Source organism: Emydura macquarii, unplaced genomic scaffold (genome assembly GCF_026122565.2).
Source record: "Emydura macquarii macquarii isolate MOO-44397 ecotype Brisbane River unplaced genomic scaffold, CSIRO-AGI_Emac_v2 contig_3470, whole genome shotgun sequence".
NCBI lineage: Eukaryota > Metazoa > Chordata > Testudines > Chelidae > Emydura > Emydura macquarii.
The window spans coordinates 9,764,589-9,782,327 of NW_027133607.1; the positions used below are offsets into that span (position 1 = coordinate 9,764,589).

The 17,739-nt window shown below is 46.2% G+C and overlaps 1 protein-coding gene across 2 annotated transcripts in view; it reads right to left on the reverse strand.

Annotated features, from left to right (window-relative positions):
- Positions 1-17,739, reverse strand: part of TNPO3 (transportin 3) — an 83,717-nt gene that overhangs the window by 27,712 nt on the left and 38,266 nt on the right. For both annotated transcript variants that reach the window (XM_067534986.1, XM_067534987.1), the window contains exons 3-10: positions 17,453-17,526; positions 16,101-16,257; positions 9,634-9,777; positions 5,639-5,814; positions 3,801-3,939; positions 1,971-2,117; positions 1,068-1,175; positions 218-309 (exon numbers count right to left, since the gene is read on the reverse strand). In XM_067534986.1, the coding sequence (XP_067391087.1) occupies positions 218-309; positions 1,068-1,175; positions 1,971-2,117; positions 3,801-3,939; positions 5,639-5,814; positions 9,634-9,777; positions 16,101-16,257; positions 17,453-17,526 (1,037 nt within the window). The remainder of the gene's footprint in view (positions 1-217; positions 310-1,067; positions 1,176-1,970; positions 2,118-3,800; positions 3,940-5,638; positions 5,815-9,633; positions 9,778-16,100; positions 16,258-17,452; positions 17,527-17,739) is intronic.

The following is a 17,739-nucleotide window of genomic DNA, read 5'->3' on the forward strand; positions in this document are numbered from 1 at the left end:
TTGCAGGACCTGCACTGTTAGTGGGCCAACCCCACTTGCTGGTTAGGGGGAAAAGTGTCTCAAACCCTGCCGACAAGAGCAACTCAGGAACTTTTCGGCAGTTCCCTGAATCTTGGCAATCGGCCAGCTGCAGCCTGTGCCCCAAAAACAAGGGTGGCGATAGGAAAAGTCCCTTTGCTCCATCGTCACAGACGCAGGCAGGGCCCTCGGTACTCACTGGTCAACGCTCTTGGCTATAGAGGCCATGATGAAGAGAACAGCTTCCGTCACCTCCCAGGGAGGGTTCCCATCCTTCAAAGTAGCATAAAGCTGCAGGGCAGAAAGAATCAGTGACAGGAGGAACAAACAGAGCCAGCGGGCAGCAGCAGGACAGCGGCACTCCTCAGGAGATGGCAGAATTGCCTGTTGGTTCCTCTCCTCCCCCGCCCCATCCTCCGAAATCACAGAAACGGCAGCCTCTGAAGCCTGGCTCTGCACCAGTGCCGATCTATTTCGCATCATTGGTGCTGCCGTTTCTAGGGACGCCTAAAGCATGTCCAGGTCTGTGGCGAGACCCGCTCAGCAGCTGCCCTCGGAAGTGTTCCCACCGCGACTCCAAGGAAATGCCACCAGCTTTTATCACACAGCTGGGAGCGATGGCAGCGCTGAACGCTGGGAGGAAAGGAGCCGCGGAGACGGCCCGCAAGGCTCTGCCACACCCCACATCCATGACAAGAGGCATGCAGAGAGCCTTCATCTGGTCAAGGGGAGGGCACACGCGCCATGGGGAGCCGCAGTGGGTGCTGAACATAACTGAGAACAGCAAGCGGCACAGGGAGAAGTAGAGTGGTAGGGGACATGGCAGCCCAGAATCACGCCATAGGAGTGGAGAGAGACTCTGGGCTGGCGTGGTGGAGATGAGCAGCCAACACAGTCACAAGGAGAAGACATGGGATCTCCAGGAAACAATCCACTCGTAGAATGGGGAGCATCACGTCATCCTGGGCGCGCGAAGCCGCGCTGAACACACCCAAGGCAACGGGTTCCCCGCCTTATCCAGCACTGCAGTGGCCTCCCTAGGGGCTCACCTGGGCAAAACATTCCACCGATCCAACCAGGAAGATCAAGTCCTTCACCAGGTCAGACACCCTCATCCGGAACTCCCCGAAGTCGTCCGTCTCCTCCGGGACACCCTCCTAGCAAAGATTTAGGGTTGAAGGAAGTGGGGTTGTAGCAACTAAGGGGACAACTAGCTCCTGATTCGCCCACAGACCAAAGGGAAGGGCAAGACAAGTTATTACATGAAGCCACCCTCAACCATGTGATCCTCTCCACCATCTCGGGTGAGGGGATTTCAGGGGCTGGAAAGCGGGAGAGTGAGCACCAACCAACATTACACTGAGTGACGCCCTGCTGCAGCCGTGCATTCTGCCTTCGCAGTTCAGACCCTCTCCCCAGACTGAGCTCCTGAAATAGATGCAAGCTCTCAAACCAATTCAAAGTCTCCGGGAGGTGGGGGACTATAGCTGGGGCTGGCACAAAGTATTCCAAGCCTCCAAGAAGACCGCAGTGACCGGAGGGGAGGACATTCACGTGAATGTGCTCAGTCTGTAATTCCAAACACTGGCATTTCAGCTGGGGGAGAAGAGGACACAAGGAGGGCAAAACCAAAAATGAGACCTACCAGCACCCCCATCACCCCCCCCAAGATTCACTCTGGGGCATCACAGCTCTGCTGGAACACAAGAGACGGGATGTCTCAACAGGGCCTCTGAGCACATGGCAGTTTTCGTTACTGTCCAACCCCCTTCATCTCCATCCTTAACTGCAGAATTTCTAGTTACATGCCTGGCTCCTTAGCTAGCGGGGACAATCAGCGCAAGGTGAAGGCGAACTGCCAAGCGGAAATGCGTTTCTCTAGTCCCCAAAGCTCATTGCAGCCCACTGGAGTAGGGGAGGAAAAAGGAAGAGAAAACTGAACACAGCCTTACGTGGTCTGGGTCAAGCTGACAATGTCTGGCCAGAGCATGCAGAAGTCTTTGTATGTAGGCTTTGAAGATGCTGTGTATGACGGCATCGTCGGTTTTATACAGATGCTCCCCTAGTCTGTACCAGAAGTTAAAGGAAATTTCTACCACCTGTTTGGAGAGGAAAAAAAGGCATTCATCGTTTTCACATCAACAGTATTTCTCCCTTGTCTTCCTAATTTGGAAAGTCAGTCACCCAGGACGCCTAGATCATGGCAGAGACGCACCGAGTGGCTCGTCCAGCTAGCGTTCCTGGCTCAATGGTGACTCAAGGGTAATGCCTGGAGCCTCAACAAAATGATGAGAAGCTCCTTTGACTTCACAAACTTGCTTTTTTTGCTTGTTCTTTAAGCAGTTGATTTAAAAATCAGACACGTCAGTGCCGGGAAAGGGTTTGTATTAGCGACTCTGAAGAAGGACGCCTGCTTTTCACCGAATAACAGCAAAGATGTCCCCACAGTGTGTGTACTCCAGCCTAGGTAGCGTCCCCTGAGCAAAAGGGAATTCAGACTCTGGGCTTCAAGCCTCTGCAGAAGCTGCTAGTGTGTCTTGCAGCACTGGATACAATTCACTAGGAGCTCAGTTGAAGTCATCAGCAACTCATTTCACATGGGCCAGATAGTACCTTCCATCCGCTCCTAGCCCAGGCTTGATTCACACCAACCATGAAACTCGTGCTGCCCTGGCCTTGTTCACACAAAAGCTGTATCTAGTTAAAGCGCTGCACCCCCAGTGTGGACACGATTACGTGAGCGGAGGAGTGCTTTATACTCGTATAACTGTGTGCATACTATGTGTTGTGCCAGGATAATTATCAGTCCCACCCTCTCCCCCTCAAAAAAAGCACACCTTTCACTGACAGTTATACATGTGACCCAATCTGCGTGCAGGTCAGGCCTAAGGGACTTCTACGCTTTTGAAATCCGGCATCTCTCGAGGTTAATGCCATGCTAGCCCGTTTAAAATTCAGTCTGTCCATTTTCAACTTTTCTGATGAAGAGACTAATTTTAAAGGTTTTATTCTGCCATCAGTAAAGTTCTACATATCAAATAAAGCGGGGGTGTGTACAGGTAGTTATGAAACCAGATCTGGTCCGTGACCACTGATTAGTGGGCCAATCTATAAATCAGTCTATCTGTGATGGGAGCACATTTACTGAACACAGATCTGAATAGAAGGAACACAGAGAACACAACTAGGGATCGGTCACCAAGATTTTAGTTAATCAAATGATATCAGGGAATATCCCAAGAGTGGGAGAGCTGAGTAAATTAAGGGGAAAGCCCACATCTTTCATGTGATATTTCACTTTTCTGAGCTTCAAGTCGTGTGCAAAAATGTGTGTGTGAGTGGGGGAGGGAGTGGGGAAAGATGAGATTGTTTATCAGATTTGGGTGGAAATGCAAGAAATTACTGGTACATTGGAAGCTTCAGAGAAAATTTAGCTACACTGAACACGGGGTAAAAAACCCCACCAAAAAAACCTGACGACTGTTGCACAGGGGAGATGCAGGAAGGAAGATACAGCTCCCAGCATGTCAGAGGTTTAAAATGCTTTCAAGCAAATGGATGAGGGACTTTTCCATACCTCTTCCATCAGGAGAGGCTGCCTCAGGGCATTCTATCCCCGGGCACTGAAGAGTTAAACAATACCTTCTGCACCACAAAAACCGAGCAAGGCCACTAGAGATGGGAACTGGAATCTGCGCAAACTTGCTTTAACAAAAAAAAAAAAAAAAAGCTTTCTGCTGATTTGATTTAGGAAGAAGAGTGAGTAAACCACGAAGTCCTACCTCATACTGTGGATGGCCTGCGCAGATCAGCAACAACTCCAGCGTACGCAGGTCCCCTAGCCCGTGGCCTGGTGAACAAACAATTTTATCCAAAAACGTCTCGCAGAGCTCAGTGAAGACCCGGCAGTAATTGAGAACCCTGTTGAAGGAAGTGAAGCAGAATATCACGTTTCACATGCAAATACAGGGAGAAAGTGTCTTCTACTTATGTAAGGCATGATCTTCCTGAAGCGAACATGAACAAAACAGTCATCTCAGAGGCGGGGGAGAAGAGACACTAAATCCTTCCATTTCAAATGATACTGTGGTGGGTTTCTTTAGTATTTTCCCCTCTACAAGGATGTTAAATTGAATTATATTATGGACACTATTACTGAGTGGTTCAACTATATTCACTTCTTGGACCAGATCCAGTGCTCCGCTCAGGACTAAATCAAAAATTGCCTCTCCCTCTATGGGTGACATGACGTTCTGATGAAAGTAAAGACCACTGCCTGGTCTAAACTGGATTCCCCAAAATGAAACTTTACTGAGTACCCAGAGCAACTATGGAAACTGTGATTCAGAAGAAAGTTGGTGACATTCACAGCTGCAAACAGACCCCAAGAAGTCTACTAAAATCAACTTCAAATTGATTCGGCACAAGAGCAGGACATACAGAATCAGAACTGAGGAACTGTGCAACACCCCATCAGACACAAGTACGGGAACCAGCTTCATCAGCCTTGAATTTTACAGCAGCATGTCACATAGACAGGGAGGCCATTTGTGTTAGAAGACAGGATTGCTGTCCTTAAAGCACATTTAGAAAACCATTTCAGGGGCTGAGCTGAACAGCAAAAACTGGTCCTCAAACTAACCCGCTTTGCTATTCCGTTTGATGAAGAAAGTTAAAAACCAAGACCACAGAGACAGTGACGACTGCTTGCAGAATGTCAAGTCACCCAATCTGCCAGCTCTCCGTTCCAGAGGCCTGAAAGCCCAGCACTGCGTAGCAGACAGTCTGGCCTAGTGGGCAAAGCACAGACTGGGAGTTTAGCTCTTGAGTTCTAATCCCAGTTCTAGGATTGATTTGGGGAGCGATCCACCGAAAGCCAGAAAGTCACTACCTCTCTTTGCTTCCGTTTCGCTCTCTGATAGGACTGGTCTAAGAGGGAGGTAGCAAGGAACACTGGCCGGGATGGGGGGAAGGTAGGGCACCCGCACAAGTCAAGAGATCTGCCAACTCACTTCTCTGGGCCTTGTTTCTTCTCTTACCCTTTATTCTGTCTTGTCTATCTGCACTGTAAACTCTTTGGGGCAGAGCCTGCCTCTTATTGTTCTAGGCACTTTACAAGCCGAATGAGGCCCTGATCTCGGCTGGAGCGGCTAGATGCTATCATAATAAAAAAAACTCAAAAAGAAGGGTTCCTTAACGTTGTCCAGAACTCTGCAGATGGAAGGCCTGGTAAGTGCCACACTGGATCTCACGTAAATAAGGCTGCTTATCCCCTCTCCAGAAGGCTCAGCCATTCCACACTCTCTCGTCACTCAACGAGAGTCGCCCAGCAGCGCATCTTCTACTGCCCTTTGATAAGAGCAAAGAAGAGCCGGAAAAGCACAAGCCTGCTTGCAATGATCACTGTTGCCCCCCGACAGTTCTAGGCTGGTGCATTGACGGCGAAGGGAAACGTCATTAACTCAGCCGTCTCCGTTCCATGAACAATCATTTGCATATGACACTCCAGCCTGCTGCACAAACATGGCCGATTCCAAGAATAGCTCTCTACAGACACGTTGACAGTTAATTATCATGGCTCTCCCCCCTCTACAGGAACACAGGAGGCTCATTTGCTTACTTGTCTAAATCCTCCCGGGCCACAGCCATGTGATAGGCAGCCTCTAGCGTCAGGACTCCCTGGAAGAGCTGCAGTGCAAGGGGCAGGTTTGTCTCCACGTTTTCAATGGCATAGAGAGCCGAGCACACGCAGTCCGAGGCTGCCTCGTGCAGGTTTGATGACGTCTTGTCTTGTCGCTGTAGGAGACAAGGGGAGGAAAGGAGCCAGGTGACTATGGAGCAATAAATGACGCTGCACCTAACGACGCTTTTGTTTCGTCCCAATTACCGAGGCATGTTTCTTAGGATGCAATTCTCCCCATTCCACCTCCTTTGCCAGCCTGCTGCTGTACGTGCATCAAACCCTGAGGATGCAACTGACCTTTGCCATTGGGAGCCCACTGAACCCCCTTTTGACTTCTCTACCCAGCTCAGAACAAAGAGGGGTGCAGAATGATGGAAATTTCAGGTGCGAGATATTTCAGCACCTTGGAAAAATTTTACTCCCTCTTTCTCCTTGGGTGGTGAAGTGGGGTGAGCCACTCCTCCGAAGTGCAAGTAAAATACTTGCTTTATCATCCTGGTGGCTTAGGGTGGTCGAGCAAATTGTGGGCCCTGGCTGGTAAACATTCATGGTGATTGTGCAAGGCTCATTTAACAGAAACTTTAACAGCTCCCCTGGAGCCCAGGGCAATTAGGAAAGGAGAGAGGGCTGGCTGTATTAAGAAGAGGAGAGCAAACAAAGGAATAGTAATACTGTGCACACCGATAGATGCCCTTTCAGAAGAGGATCTCCAGGCATTTTGCAAACATTAAGTAATTAAGCAGCACAATCCCACGTGAGCAAGGAGAGGGAGGGAAGGAGGGAGGAATTAACTGCAGAAACTAGCATTGATGTAATGTGCAGCCTGAAGAGCTGATCACTCAGAAATCAGAAACTCCAGAGGATAACGGTTTCTACTGCAACATTAACTCAGGCCTGTTTCATGCATTAAGTATTGTCTAGTCCTCTTTCCATTGTGAAATGGGAACATTAATGTGCATTTTTGTTTGCTTAATCTGTATCATGCAACAAATACAAATTAAGTTACCCATTTAATAATGGAATAATAATAAAACAACATTAGACAATACCTTACCCATGCAACAGGTCCGATGGGTTAACAATGCAGAAGAAACCTGTACCATTTGGGGATTTCTGATGTCTAAGTGCTTAGCTTGGCTCTTCAACCTTCATGTTGCATTACTGTTAGTTTTTTGCATTTAATTTTCCTGTTTTACTGGATCTCTTTGGGGTTTCCACACTTACAAGGAAAGACTTTGCTGAGTTGGCTGTTCTGAGTTAAAGGTGTCAAAAAAAGGAGGGATAAAACACTTATGTGCATGAAGAAAATATTGACTTGAATGTTTAGAACTTTGCAAAATCAAAGCCAATTTTGTTTCTTTGATGAGGATTACAAAACAAGTCAAGTTTTATGTTTCTAGCCTTGAACGTTAACATTCAAATATTTTAAATCCTGCGCAAGTAGAGGGAACTTTATTCCAAAACTCACATCACGCCAAGATGTTTTACAGGCACTTTGCTCAAAGCCTTATAAAACAATTCACCTTTAAGCAGAGATAGGAAATTTCAGCCACGAAGAGCAGTATATGATGGCTGCAGTGTTGCTGGAGCCGTGTTGGTACAAGGATATTAGAGAGGCAAGGTAGGTGAGGTAATATCTTTTATTGAACCAACTTCTGTTTTGTGAGAGAGAGAGAGAGAGAGAAGCTTTTGAACCGCACAGAGCTCTTCTGCAGGTTTGGGAAAGGTACTCTGAGCGTCACAGTTAACTGCAAGGTGGAACAGATTGTTTAGCATAAGTTGTTATGCTGGTCCCTTAGAATATGTGCTAACTATGTTAAACCATCTGTTCCACCTTGCATTTAGTTGTGATGCTCAGAGTGTCTATCTCAAATCTGAAGAAGAGCTCTGAGGGGTTGGAAAACTTGTCTCTCTCACCAACCTAAGTTGATCCTCACCCTCCTTGCATAAGATGGAGAAATTATGCGCACCTGAAAAGGGAGATCAGAATAAAACCTTGAACCTAGCCTTAACTGAAGTGGTCAGTAACAGCAACTGCTCGAAATATTCATTTCACAGATGGGGAGAGACAGAAGTTGAAGTCAAACTTACTTCAGGTCACAATGAATATCAGTGACAGAAGGTGGGATGGAATCCAGGACCCCTGGTTCCCCGCCTCATTTTCTAACAACTAGACAAAGCAGCCTCTTAATAAAAGTTGAGAAAACTGACGATGAATGGACCAGAGTGCGAATAGGAGAACTGATCGACAATATTTTTGTGTAAGTTAGTCAGCCAGAAAGTATAATCACTGGGTTTGCAAAGATTAAAAGATCATGCATGAGCAAGGAGGTTTCTGCAATCCAATGCCACCCCATTCTCACAACGGTCCTGTCTTGGACCAATGTACTGTAACTGGAAACAGCATCTGCTTCCTCCTGGTGTGCTGTTGCCTGACCCATTTGGTGCCAGAACTGCTGAATCCCACGCTATGCAGAGGAAGGATCTGTCACAGTAGGGCATTCGACAGGAATGCAGCCAAAGGGAAGAGCGGAGTCCAGTGGGCGAGAAGGTGTCTTACCCTCTGCTTTTAATTAAATGTTCACACAGCTAAGGTGGAAGAATTTCAAATGCAGCATGAGAACAAATTCAGTTCTTTTCGCTATCCAAGTAGCGAAATGTTGGGAGTGTAGAAGAATGAGGACCCTGAAGGAGATATGGGTTTCTCCCTCTTTTATAGTACACGGCCAAACTGGACAACAGGTCTTACATTCGCGTTCTAAGTCTGCCGTATTTTTGGCCCATGGCCTTCACTTACTGATCCCCAATGATCCCGTTGCAGTTCAGAAAACCAGGATTTTGTTTGAGTTGCTCCTTTCCCTGCCTACTTCACTCTAGAGATATGGAATGAGGTTTCCTCCCTGATGCCATAGGCCAAAGCCCCTTGGCTGTTCAGTGAAGGATCTTTCTTACTCAGTAAAGGATCAAAGGCCAAAAATGACATTGGTGCTAACTTCACCCCGCTCTGTTCACAAAGAACCTTCACCATTCATCTTTAAGGTCTCTGACCCAGAAACAAACAGGATCAGATTAGAAATTCACAGAGAACATAAGCATCGCCTGCTCCTCCACTTCCCTGTCCAGTCCCGAGTTCAGGATTCAGTATTCTGTGCAAGACCGTCTGCCCGCATAATAGTCGCCTCTCAGGTCAGCAATAGCAGCAGTTGGTTCCAAAGAACTGGAATCCTGAACTCGAGACCTGACATGCGGGCAGAGGAAGTGCTTTTAAAATATTTTTATTTTGTGTAGGAAATTAGCTATTATCCAGTGTTAGTCACCTGGGACCTACCCAATTTTCCAAGTGCCACTAGAAGGCAATGCACAAGGGAGATGGGGAGTTCCTGGCCACTGGGAGGCGTGGCCAGGACTGGATTCTTGTTCTTAAGAGATTCCTGTGCTCCTGTTGAAACCCACTTCTCCAAATTGCCAGTTCTTGACAGCCTTCAGGCTGGAAACTAGAAGTGGTGGGGAGGGGAGTGCACTAAAAAGTGTGCTATTTTGGGCATTGGGGAAGAGCTAGCATGCTGTGAGCAGCACAGATCACTTAGAAAAAAAGCAGGCTCTGGTTTTGGGGAATTTATTTCGGAAGGGGGGTCATGGGCTAGCATGTTCAGTCCTTTACAGTGGACTGACGGGTTGGGCCTCATACTCAAGACAGAGGGCAGGGCCGAGGCAGAGGAGTAAACTTAATTTCATGAGCTGTATGCAGACCACCAATGAGCTGTCACCCTCCTGCGCCAATATTTACAGTGGATGTGTAGCAAATCCGCACAGGGATTCCAAACCGTTGTTGGATTTCCAAGTTTTGCAGTTCCTCCTGCTGGTAATAAAGAATTCCCGTCGTTCCTCACGTGCAGAGAGGAGCTCATTCAACGAGGTGAGCAAATACTCACCAGCACCTCGAAGAGAAGTGACAGTAACTTGCTGTTGGCCATGAAGTTACTATCCAGAACTCCCAGATTAAACCAGCTCCCCAGACAGCGGAAAATTTTCATGAGCATCTTTTCATCGTTGCCTGCTTTCTCCACACAGGTCACCTAGGGCAGAAAGAGCAGGGATGGAGAATGGGTTAGAGACCCAATGTCACCGTTTCATTTCACACGCGTGAAACTGACATCCTCCCGCATACGTGTTTCCGGAAGCCATGAACTGAGAGGATTGGTGTTTCAAGGCACAAAGCATGATCGCCGAGGGCTGATCTAGATCTAAAAACCACAATCCCCACCCCGCATCAGTGTCAACATTAGAGACTCTTCTAGATCACTATGTGACAGCCCCCCTCCTAAAATCAGCCTCATGAGAAAAGCGCAAGGGAAGAAATGTGAGTACCATACCACGCCCTGATGTCTGCCTGGCAGACCAGTGAGGGAAGCACGTTCAAGATAGGAGATGGTTTGCAGCACTCCCCCTGCCCTAAAGACAATGCCCCCACATGGGCTAGGGACTGAGCCAAGCACATCAATTGACTTCAGCTGCAATGGCAGCACATGGTGAGAAAAAGCAGCTTGGAATATTTTCACCCGTTCACAGCACATCAATTTCCTGCAGGGTCCTGTCTCCAAGATTGATGACGCCCGGCCCTAACGAGCTTCGTACCAAAAGCCTCCAATTTGCCTAGTCGCAAGTTAAGATTTCCTTATACTCACAGCTGCAAAATGCATTCGCCTTGCTAGCGTCTCTGCTAGGGCTTTGAAAGGTAAAAAGCATTGCTCGGGGTTAGCTTGGTGACAGTCACGACACTATCACGCCATGAGAAATTGGGGGGTTATTTCTGACCGTGGCTGGGAGCGCCCTAGAGGAGGGAGAGCCTTCAGTTATTCATCAGCAAGGCCCTGACAAGGTTTGCCAGGACCTCGCTCCAAAGGAAACTCTTACTGTGCTAAGCTAGAAGAATGGGCAAAACACGAGGCTAGCCAGGGCTCGAGAGGACCATCTCCCGAGAGAATGGAACCTACAGTTTTCACACCAAAAGTTTCAGGAAGGTCAGGCTTACTGCTCACTTGATGGTCTAGTCGTTCTGTACATTATTACAGCCTCCATAGGACTTCAATAAAACCTCTTCCTAACACAAGTATGTTTAAAAAAAAACCTTAGCGGTGGAATCCTAGACAGAGACCCCCAATTTCTTTTTGCTCTGCAGGCAGCTGATTAAAAGGCCCACTTGGGACTCGGCAAACTTGAGTTGTCTGAATCTAAAATTGTTCCTATCTGCAGAATGCACCCGGGGCAAATCAAACACGTGAGTGCAGCTGCCTGGCAAAGCACACAAATGACAGACTGTCCCAAGAAATCACCAGCCACAAACTCCTCTCAGCAGACAGGCCACCAGCAGAAACCACCAGAGAATTGTCACTTTTCCTTTCAGAGTTCGGAAGGATCATTTTGGTGGAACATGCTCGGAGATTTAAGTGGGTCCAGCTGGCCTGGTCATCAACCTTTGCGATCCACCATCAGCTTTTGACTAACCCAGGCTCCCCATGCCATCTCTAATAAGGCAATAAGCAGTCAGAGGGAAATGAGCTTACTCATCTAACCCATCTGACAGCCGGCCTTCTCTTCATAGAGAAATTGCCCGGGTGGCTAGAGTGAAACAAGAGGCAGAGAATTTTTACGGGTAACAGCTCTGCAGGCCCATAAAGCTAGAAACTTGGTTTTAAACTAGGTTGGAACTTAAACCAGCTAATTCTAGACCAGGCTCCAGGGTGAAGTTCTGTGGGCTGCAATGTACAGATGGTTAGACTAGATGATCACAATGGTTCCTTCTGACTGTAAAGTAAGAACATACGAATGGCCATGCTGGGTCAGACCAATGATCCATCTAGCCCAGTGTTCTCTTTTCCAACAGCGGCCAATGTTAGGTGCTTCAGAGGGAATGAATAGAACAGGTCATCCTCAAGTGATCCATCCTGTCCACCATGGCAAACAGCAATCTCTGCCTGTCCTGGCTAATAGCCATTGATGGACCTGTCCTCCATGAACTTAACTAGCTCTTTTTTGAACCCCGTTATAGTCTTGGCCTTCACAACATCCTCTGGCAAGGAGTTCCACAGTTGGACTGTGAGTTGTGTGAAATACTTCCTTTTGTTCGTTCTAAACCTGCTGCCTATTCATTTTATTTGGTGACCCCTAGTCCTTGTGTTATGAGGAGTAAATAACACTTCCTTATTTACTTTCTCCACACCAGTCATGATTTTATAGACCTCTATCATATTCCCCCCCTTAGTTGCCTCTTTTCCAAGCTGAAAAGTCCCAGTCTTATTAATCTCTCCTCCTATGGAAGTTGTCCCATACCCCTCATCATTTCAGTTGCCCTTTTCTGTACCTTTTCCAGTTCCAAGGTATCTTTTTTGAGATGGGAGGAACAGATCTGCGTGTAGTATTCAAGATATGGGTGTACCATGGATTTTTAAAGAGGCAATATATTTTCTGTCTTACCATCTATCCCTTTCCTAATGATTCCCAACATTCTGTTAGCTTTTTTGATGGCTGCTGCTCATTGAGTGGATGTTTTCAGAGAACTATTCACAATGACTCCAAGATCTCTTTCTTGAGTGGTAACAACTAATTTAGACCCCGTCATTTTATATGTAGAGTGGGGATTATGTTTTCCAATGTACATTACTTTGTGTTTATCAACATTGAATTTCACCAGTCGTTTTGTTGCCCAGTCACCCAGTTTTGTAAGATCCCTTTGTAACTCTTCACAGTCTGCTTTGGACTTAACTATCTTGAGTAGTTTTGTATAATCTGCAAAATTTGCCCCCTCACTGTTTACCCCTTTTCCCAGATCATTTAGGAATATGTTGAGCAGTACTGGTCCCAATATAGACCCCTGGGGGACACCACTATTTACCTCTCTCCATTCTGAAAACTGACCATTTAATTCCTACCTTTTGTTTCCTATCTTTTAACCAGCTACTGACCCAGGAGAGGACCTTCCCTCTTACCCCATGACTGCTTATTTTGCTTAAGGGCCTTTGATGAGGGACCTTGTCAAAGGCTTTTTGAAAATCTAACCACATTATATCCACTGGTCACCCTTGTCCACACGCTTGTTGACCCCCTCAAAGAATTCTAGTAGATTGGTGAAGCATGATTTGCCTTTACAAAAACCATGTTGACTCTTCCCCAACAAATCACATTCACCTATGTGTCTGATAATTCTGTTTTTTTTACTGTAGTTTCAATCAATTTGCCTGGTACTGAAGTTAGGCTTACCGGCCTGTAATTGCCAGGACTGCCTCTGCTGCCTTTCTAAAAAATTGGTGTCACATTAGCTATCCTCCAGTCATCTGGTACAGAAGCTGATTTAAATGCTAGGTTACACATCACAGTTAGTAGTTCTGCAATTTCACATTTGAGTTCCTTCAGAACTCTTGGGTAAATACCATCTGGTCCTCGTCTATGAGACTTTCAGTATCTGGATTAAAGCAACTGGCAAAATTAGGAATTTGTTCTCCATGGCCATCCTTATATATGTAGATGCATTGTATGGTTTGTTTGTTTTTTTTGGGGGGGAGAGGGGGGGAGAGATGGTGGTGGTAGAGAGGAAGCACAGAGAATCTATCTCCCTCTGAAGCATTAGATATTAGCCACCATTGGACAAGAGATACCTAACTTTCTGGACCAGTGGTCTGATCCCATGCTTCTAACATCCCCAGCCTGTTCTCAGCTATATGTTGGGTCTGGAAGCAGCTGTTTTCAACTTTTTAACTGAGCATTAAGCTCCCAATTCAATTTAAAAGAAAATAATTAAACTTCAAAAGCAGTTAGAACACATGCAAATGAGGCATTAATGAACAGCAAGGTAATAAACTGGGGTTGAGTGCAGTGCCAGGTCGTACCACAGAAAGGGGTTAGCTCTAATTTTATTTAGCATCTTCACTGAGGAGCTGGAAAAAGGAAGTAAACAGCATGTTAACCAAACGCATGAAACTAAACATTTGGGAACGAAGAGTGTGGGGGAGACGTTACAAGGAACAAGGAGGACACAAATTCAAAGGACCTAGACTGAAAAAATACGAGCTGATAATAAAGTGAGATTTAACACAGGAGAGATATGGAACTGGAAGCCAAGACAAACACAAGACATTGGACAATGAATCGGAGGTGCTTGTTACAGGATAGCAAAGAAAGGGGCAACACGTTCCATATGATTTGGAGATACTTTTGGGCAGAGGTATCCCATCACACTGCAGGGAGGCAATCAGCCCTCTTTCTGCCTCGAAAGCACAACCAGAATACGACGCCCAATTCCAAGCAATCTGGCATCAGAAAATCTGGCATACAAACCAGCTGGAGGGAATCCAGAGAACAAAAGAAATTAGAAATGGGCAAGAGAGGCGATTCACAAAGTAAGGATAAACATTCTACATATGGCACGGCTAACCAATGGTTAGAAGGGAATATAACAACAGTCTGCAAACAACAAAGGGTGTAGCACCAAACTGAGAAGGGAATTTGACATCTTCTGAAGTTCTGTAACCAGGAGTAGTGGCATTAAAGAGAGCATGGGAAAATGTAGGGTGAGACTGGTCAGGTGATGGAATAATTCCCTCAAGGGAAGTGGTGACATCACTGATGTCATTCAAAACTGGATTTGATAAAAGCTCTAAAGACACTATGGGGAATGAACCTGCACTAAGCTAGAGATGGTTTTAAGGGTGGAGAAGGAGAGCTATATAACTTAACAGATCTGCTTCAACTCCAACAGCTATGAAAATTAGACACATGATGGCCAGCAGAGTTGAGGCAAAAGGAAAGCAGCTGGAGGAAAGGATTGGGGAAGAGAACAAATCTCTCTCTCTCTCTCTCTCACACACTCACACTCACACACACTCTCACACTCACACGGCAGCAAAAAGGAGAGAAGCAGCAAAAGTGTGGCCTGCAAAGCACAAAAATTATTTCTTTGTTACCATATATTATAATTATAATACATCAAAATGCAATTCCATCTGGGGTTCTAGGATATTAACAGCCTTATTATGCACAGCTGGGCAGTATATTTCCCATTTAAAAAGGCAATGTGAAATGGTAAAAAGTAATGAGGAGCTCTGCATAAACATGTATGGGGACTGTATTTCAGTACAGCCTGAAGGAGGAGGAGGAAGAGATTAGGTGGGTCTCTCCGGGGTATTTCGTTCAAATAATTTAGTAGGAAATGAGTAAATTGATCCTTGGGAAAACACTGAACAAGGGGGGCTGGATATATTCTAGTCGGTTCCTTTCAATCTCTGCGAACTGCTTTGGAGATGGGCTGATTCATTTCACTCCTCAACCCCAAGTCAAAAGCCTTGTTGCGCACAAACGCCCTCAAGCGGTTAGCACCCTGGAGAGCTGGAACTCTCCTCCAAGAGGCATGGCAATGAGAAAGCATCTAGAAATTCACCTGTGTGTGTTGATTTTTTCATCCGGGCATATTTTTGCTGTGGCCACCATATCACTGTTGGGGTGACCACGAAGGGAGTGCTGTGAACCTTCAGGGCATTACATGAAGGGTGTGGGTAAGTCAAGAAAGAACTCGTGGTAAAAATAAAATAAATAAGATGGCCTTTAGATAAATAAATCCTAAAATGCTTATTCTGACCAATCTGTACCTCTCAGTCTAGAATTATGTTAAAGGTTATCTCCTCCACAGTCCCCTTTTATATTAAAAAAGGTAAGTGAACGGTCTTGGATCACTCATCTTTTTTAATCTACAAAAAAGGCCCTACTTAATTCATGATACTGCAGATACGAGGTTTCAGCCGCAATTTCTACAGCGGAGTCCCCCGCTCTCAGCCCGGGATGGCTGACAGTGGAAAATAGTGGAAAAGTAATAATGGACCTTATTATTTGCGGTAATAAGGTCCTTTTTATTACTCTTCTGCGAGTTTCCATGGCTTGTCAGCCGTAATTATTGGACAATCATCTCGCAATTCAAGTAGGGCCTTATCTATAAAGGCACTCAGGGCCAATGAGAGTTGCTGGATTTACAGCTCAAGAGACTGAAGGCCTATGAGCACAGAACAAAGAGCAGCAGGGCAAGTTTCCTCCTCACACTGCCTGTACCTAATGGGTCTCAAATCCTGACCTCGAAGAACCAGTTGGAGGGGTAGTTAAGTCTCCATGATCAAACTCAATCCTTGGCCTACTGCTTACAGTGGGGGGCCAGTCATGGATTTATTTGATGTGGACTCTTGTCCACTAAGGACTTGACTGTGAGAACAACTAGTTTCACACTGGCAGCTGTTAGGAAGCCTGATAGCTTTCTGATCACTTCCAACCCGGGCTAGATCTGAAACAGTCACAGACTGTGCCCTCTGCCACCTCCACAGATCGGTTTGTCACATGTCTACATTCCAGGTGATCTACTTACTAGAAGGGAGATCACTGTACTGGAGTAATAAGCCAGGTCTTCGATGATTTCGGTACGACGGTTGGCTCCAATGCGCAAAGATCGGCTATGAACCTCTTCAGGCAGCACCGTGAGGATCTCCAGCAGAAAGGGCAGTGATGTCACGTCATTACTGTACCTTGAGCAGAGGGAGTGGCAAAGAAGTGAAATGGCATGGAGAAGAGGCTTGCCAACACACACAACATCAAACTCCAGGAGTGTCTAAACACCTTCGCTGGAGATGAGAGGAATCTCACTGAAAGAGATTCGGGACAAAATTACTAGGGTCACTAGGAGGATGGAGAAGCACTGGAATGGGTTACCTAGGGAAGAGGTGGAATCTCCAGCCTTAGAGGTTTTTAAGGCCCGGCTTGACAAAGCCCTGCCTGGGATGGCTTAGTCGGGGTTGGTCCTGCTTTGAGCAGGAGGTTGGACTAGATACCTCCTGAGGTCCCTTCCAACCCTCATCTTCTATGATTCTATGAAAGTTGTCCATAAACACATCATGTGGATTCACATCAAAAGCAAATGTTAGGCTCTGAAACAAATAAGTGTTACCAACCCAGTTCATAGTCCTCATACCGTCAAGGAAGATGGTAAAAATCCCTTGTTCAACATCTCAAGTCAACTCCCCCCTTTCCACTCTCCCCTTGCACAGAGTCTCTGCCAATAATGACATCATGCAATCTCCATTTCACATTGCAGTGGCTTTGTCCAGTACAGAGCAATCTTTGCACAGCACCTGCGACATTTCACAACAGCACAGTGCGTGGCACTGGCCTCATATAGTGACATGAATTGCCATGAAAGGATCCTGGTTTGAGCTCCAGATGCTCAGTGACACAACTCAGCCCTATCAGGAAGTGAAAGGAACGCCTCGTAACATTAAACAGCTATCACTGCACCAGTTATGATGCAGCATTGACCTGACCAACCTTAAGGCAGAAGGATAAGACAGCTATGAGACCAGAAAGAGATTGTACAGCAATATAGAAATGGAGGTGAAGAAGTCATCCAGGCCGACAGGAGCCCCCAAAAAGGAATGCATGGCTTCCATCACAGACATGTCTATAAACTGACCGGCCATCCACTTCACCTAGAACACTTCATTACTAGCATTACATTAGAATCCAGAGCCACTTAAATGATCAATCACAAAGGTTATTTTCTAGCACTTTTCCAACTCTTCTGTAGCAGTGCACCTAAGTGTGTAGTTGTGCTTTCAGATCATTAGCTTTCTTTTCGCATTCTTGTAAGCTAAGTCTTGTAGGAGTACAGGAGGTTTGTAGGCTTAATATTTCTATAAATCTTAATGATATAAAACAAATACTTACTTTTCCACCAGTGTCTGCACACAGCCCTTCCAAGAAGCCATTTGTAGGGCGAGATCCGCTATTGCTAATGCAAGCTGGAAGTGTAGAGGGAGAAAACAATAAGACTAAGACCAGCGCTAAAAACAAGAAAGGTCCAATTTGTGTTGCGAGACAGGAAGAAAAATGTCCAGATTCTGTTCAACAACATTGGGAGAAGATGGGAGAAATCAAGCCCTCCATGAAGTAAAACCAAGCCCCTCAGATCTCATGGCAATCCCACAAGACCCTCAGCGTCCAGGAGCCAAAGT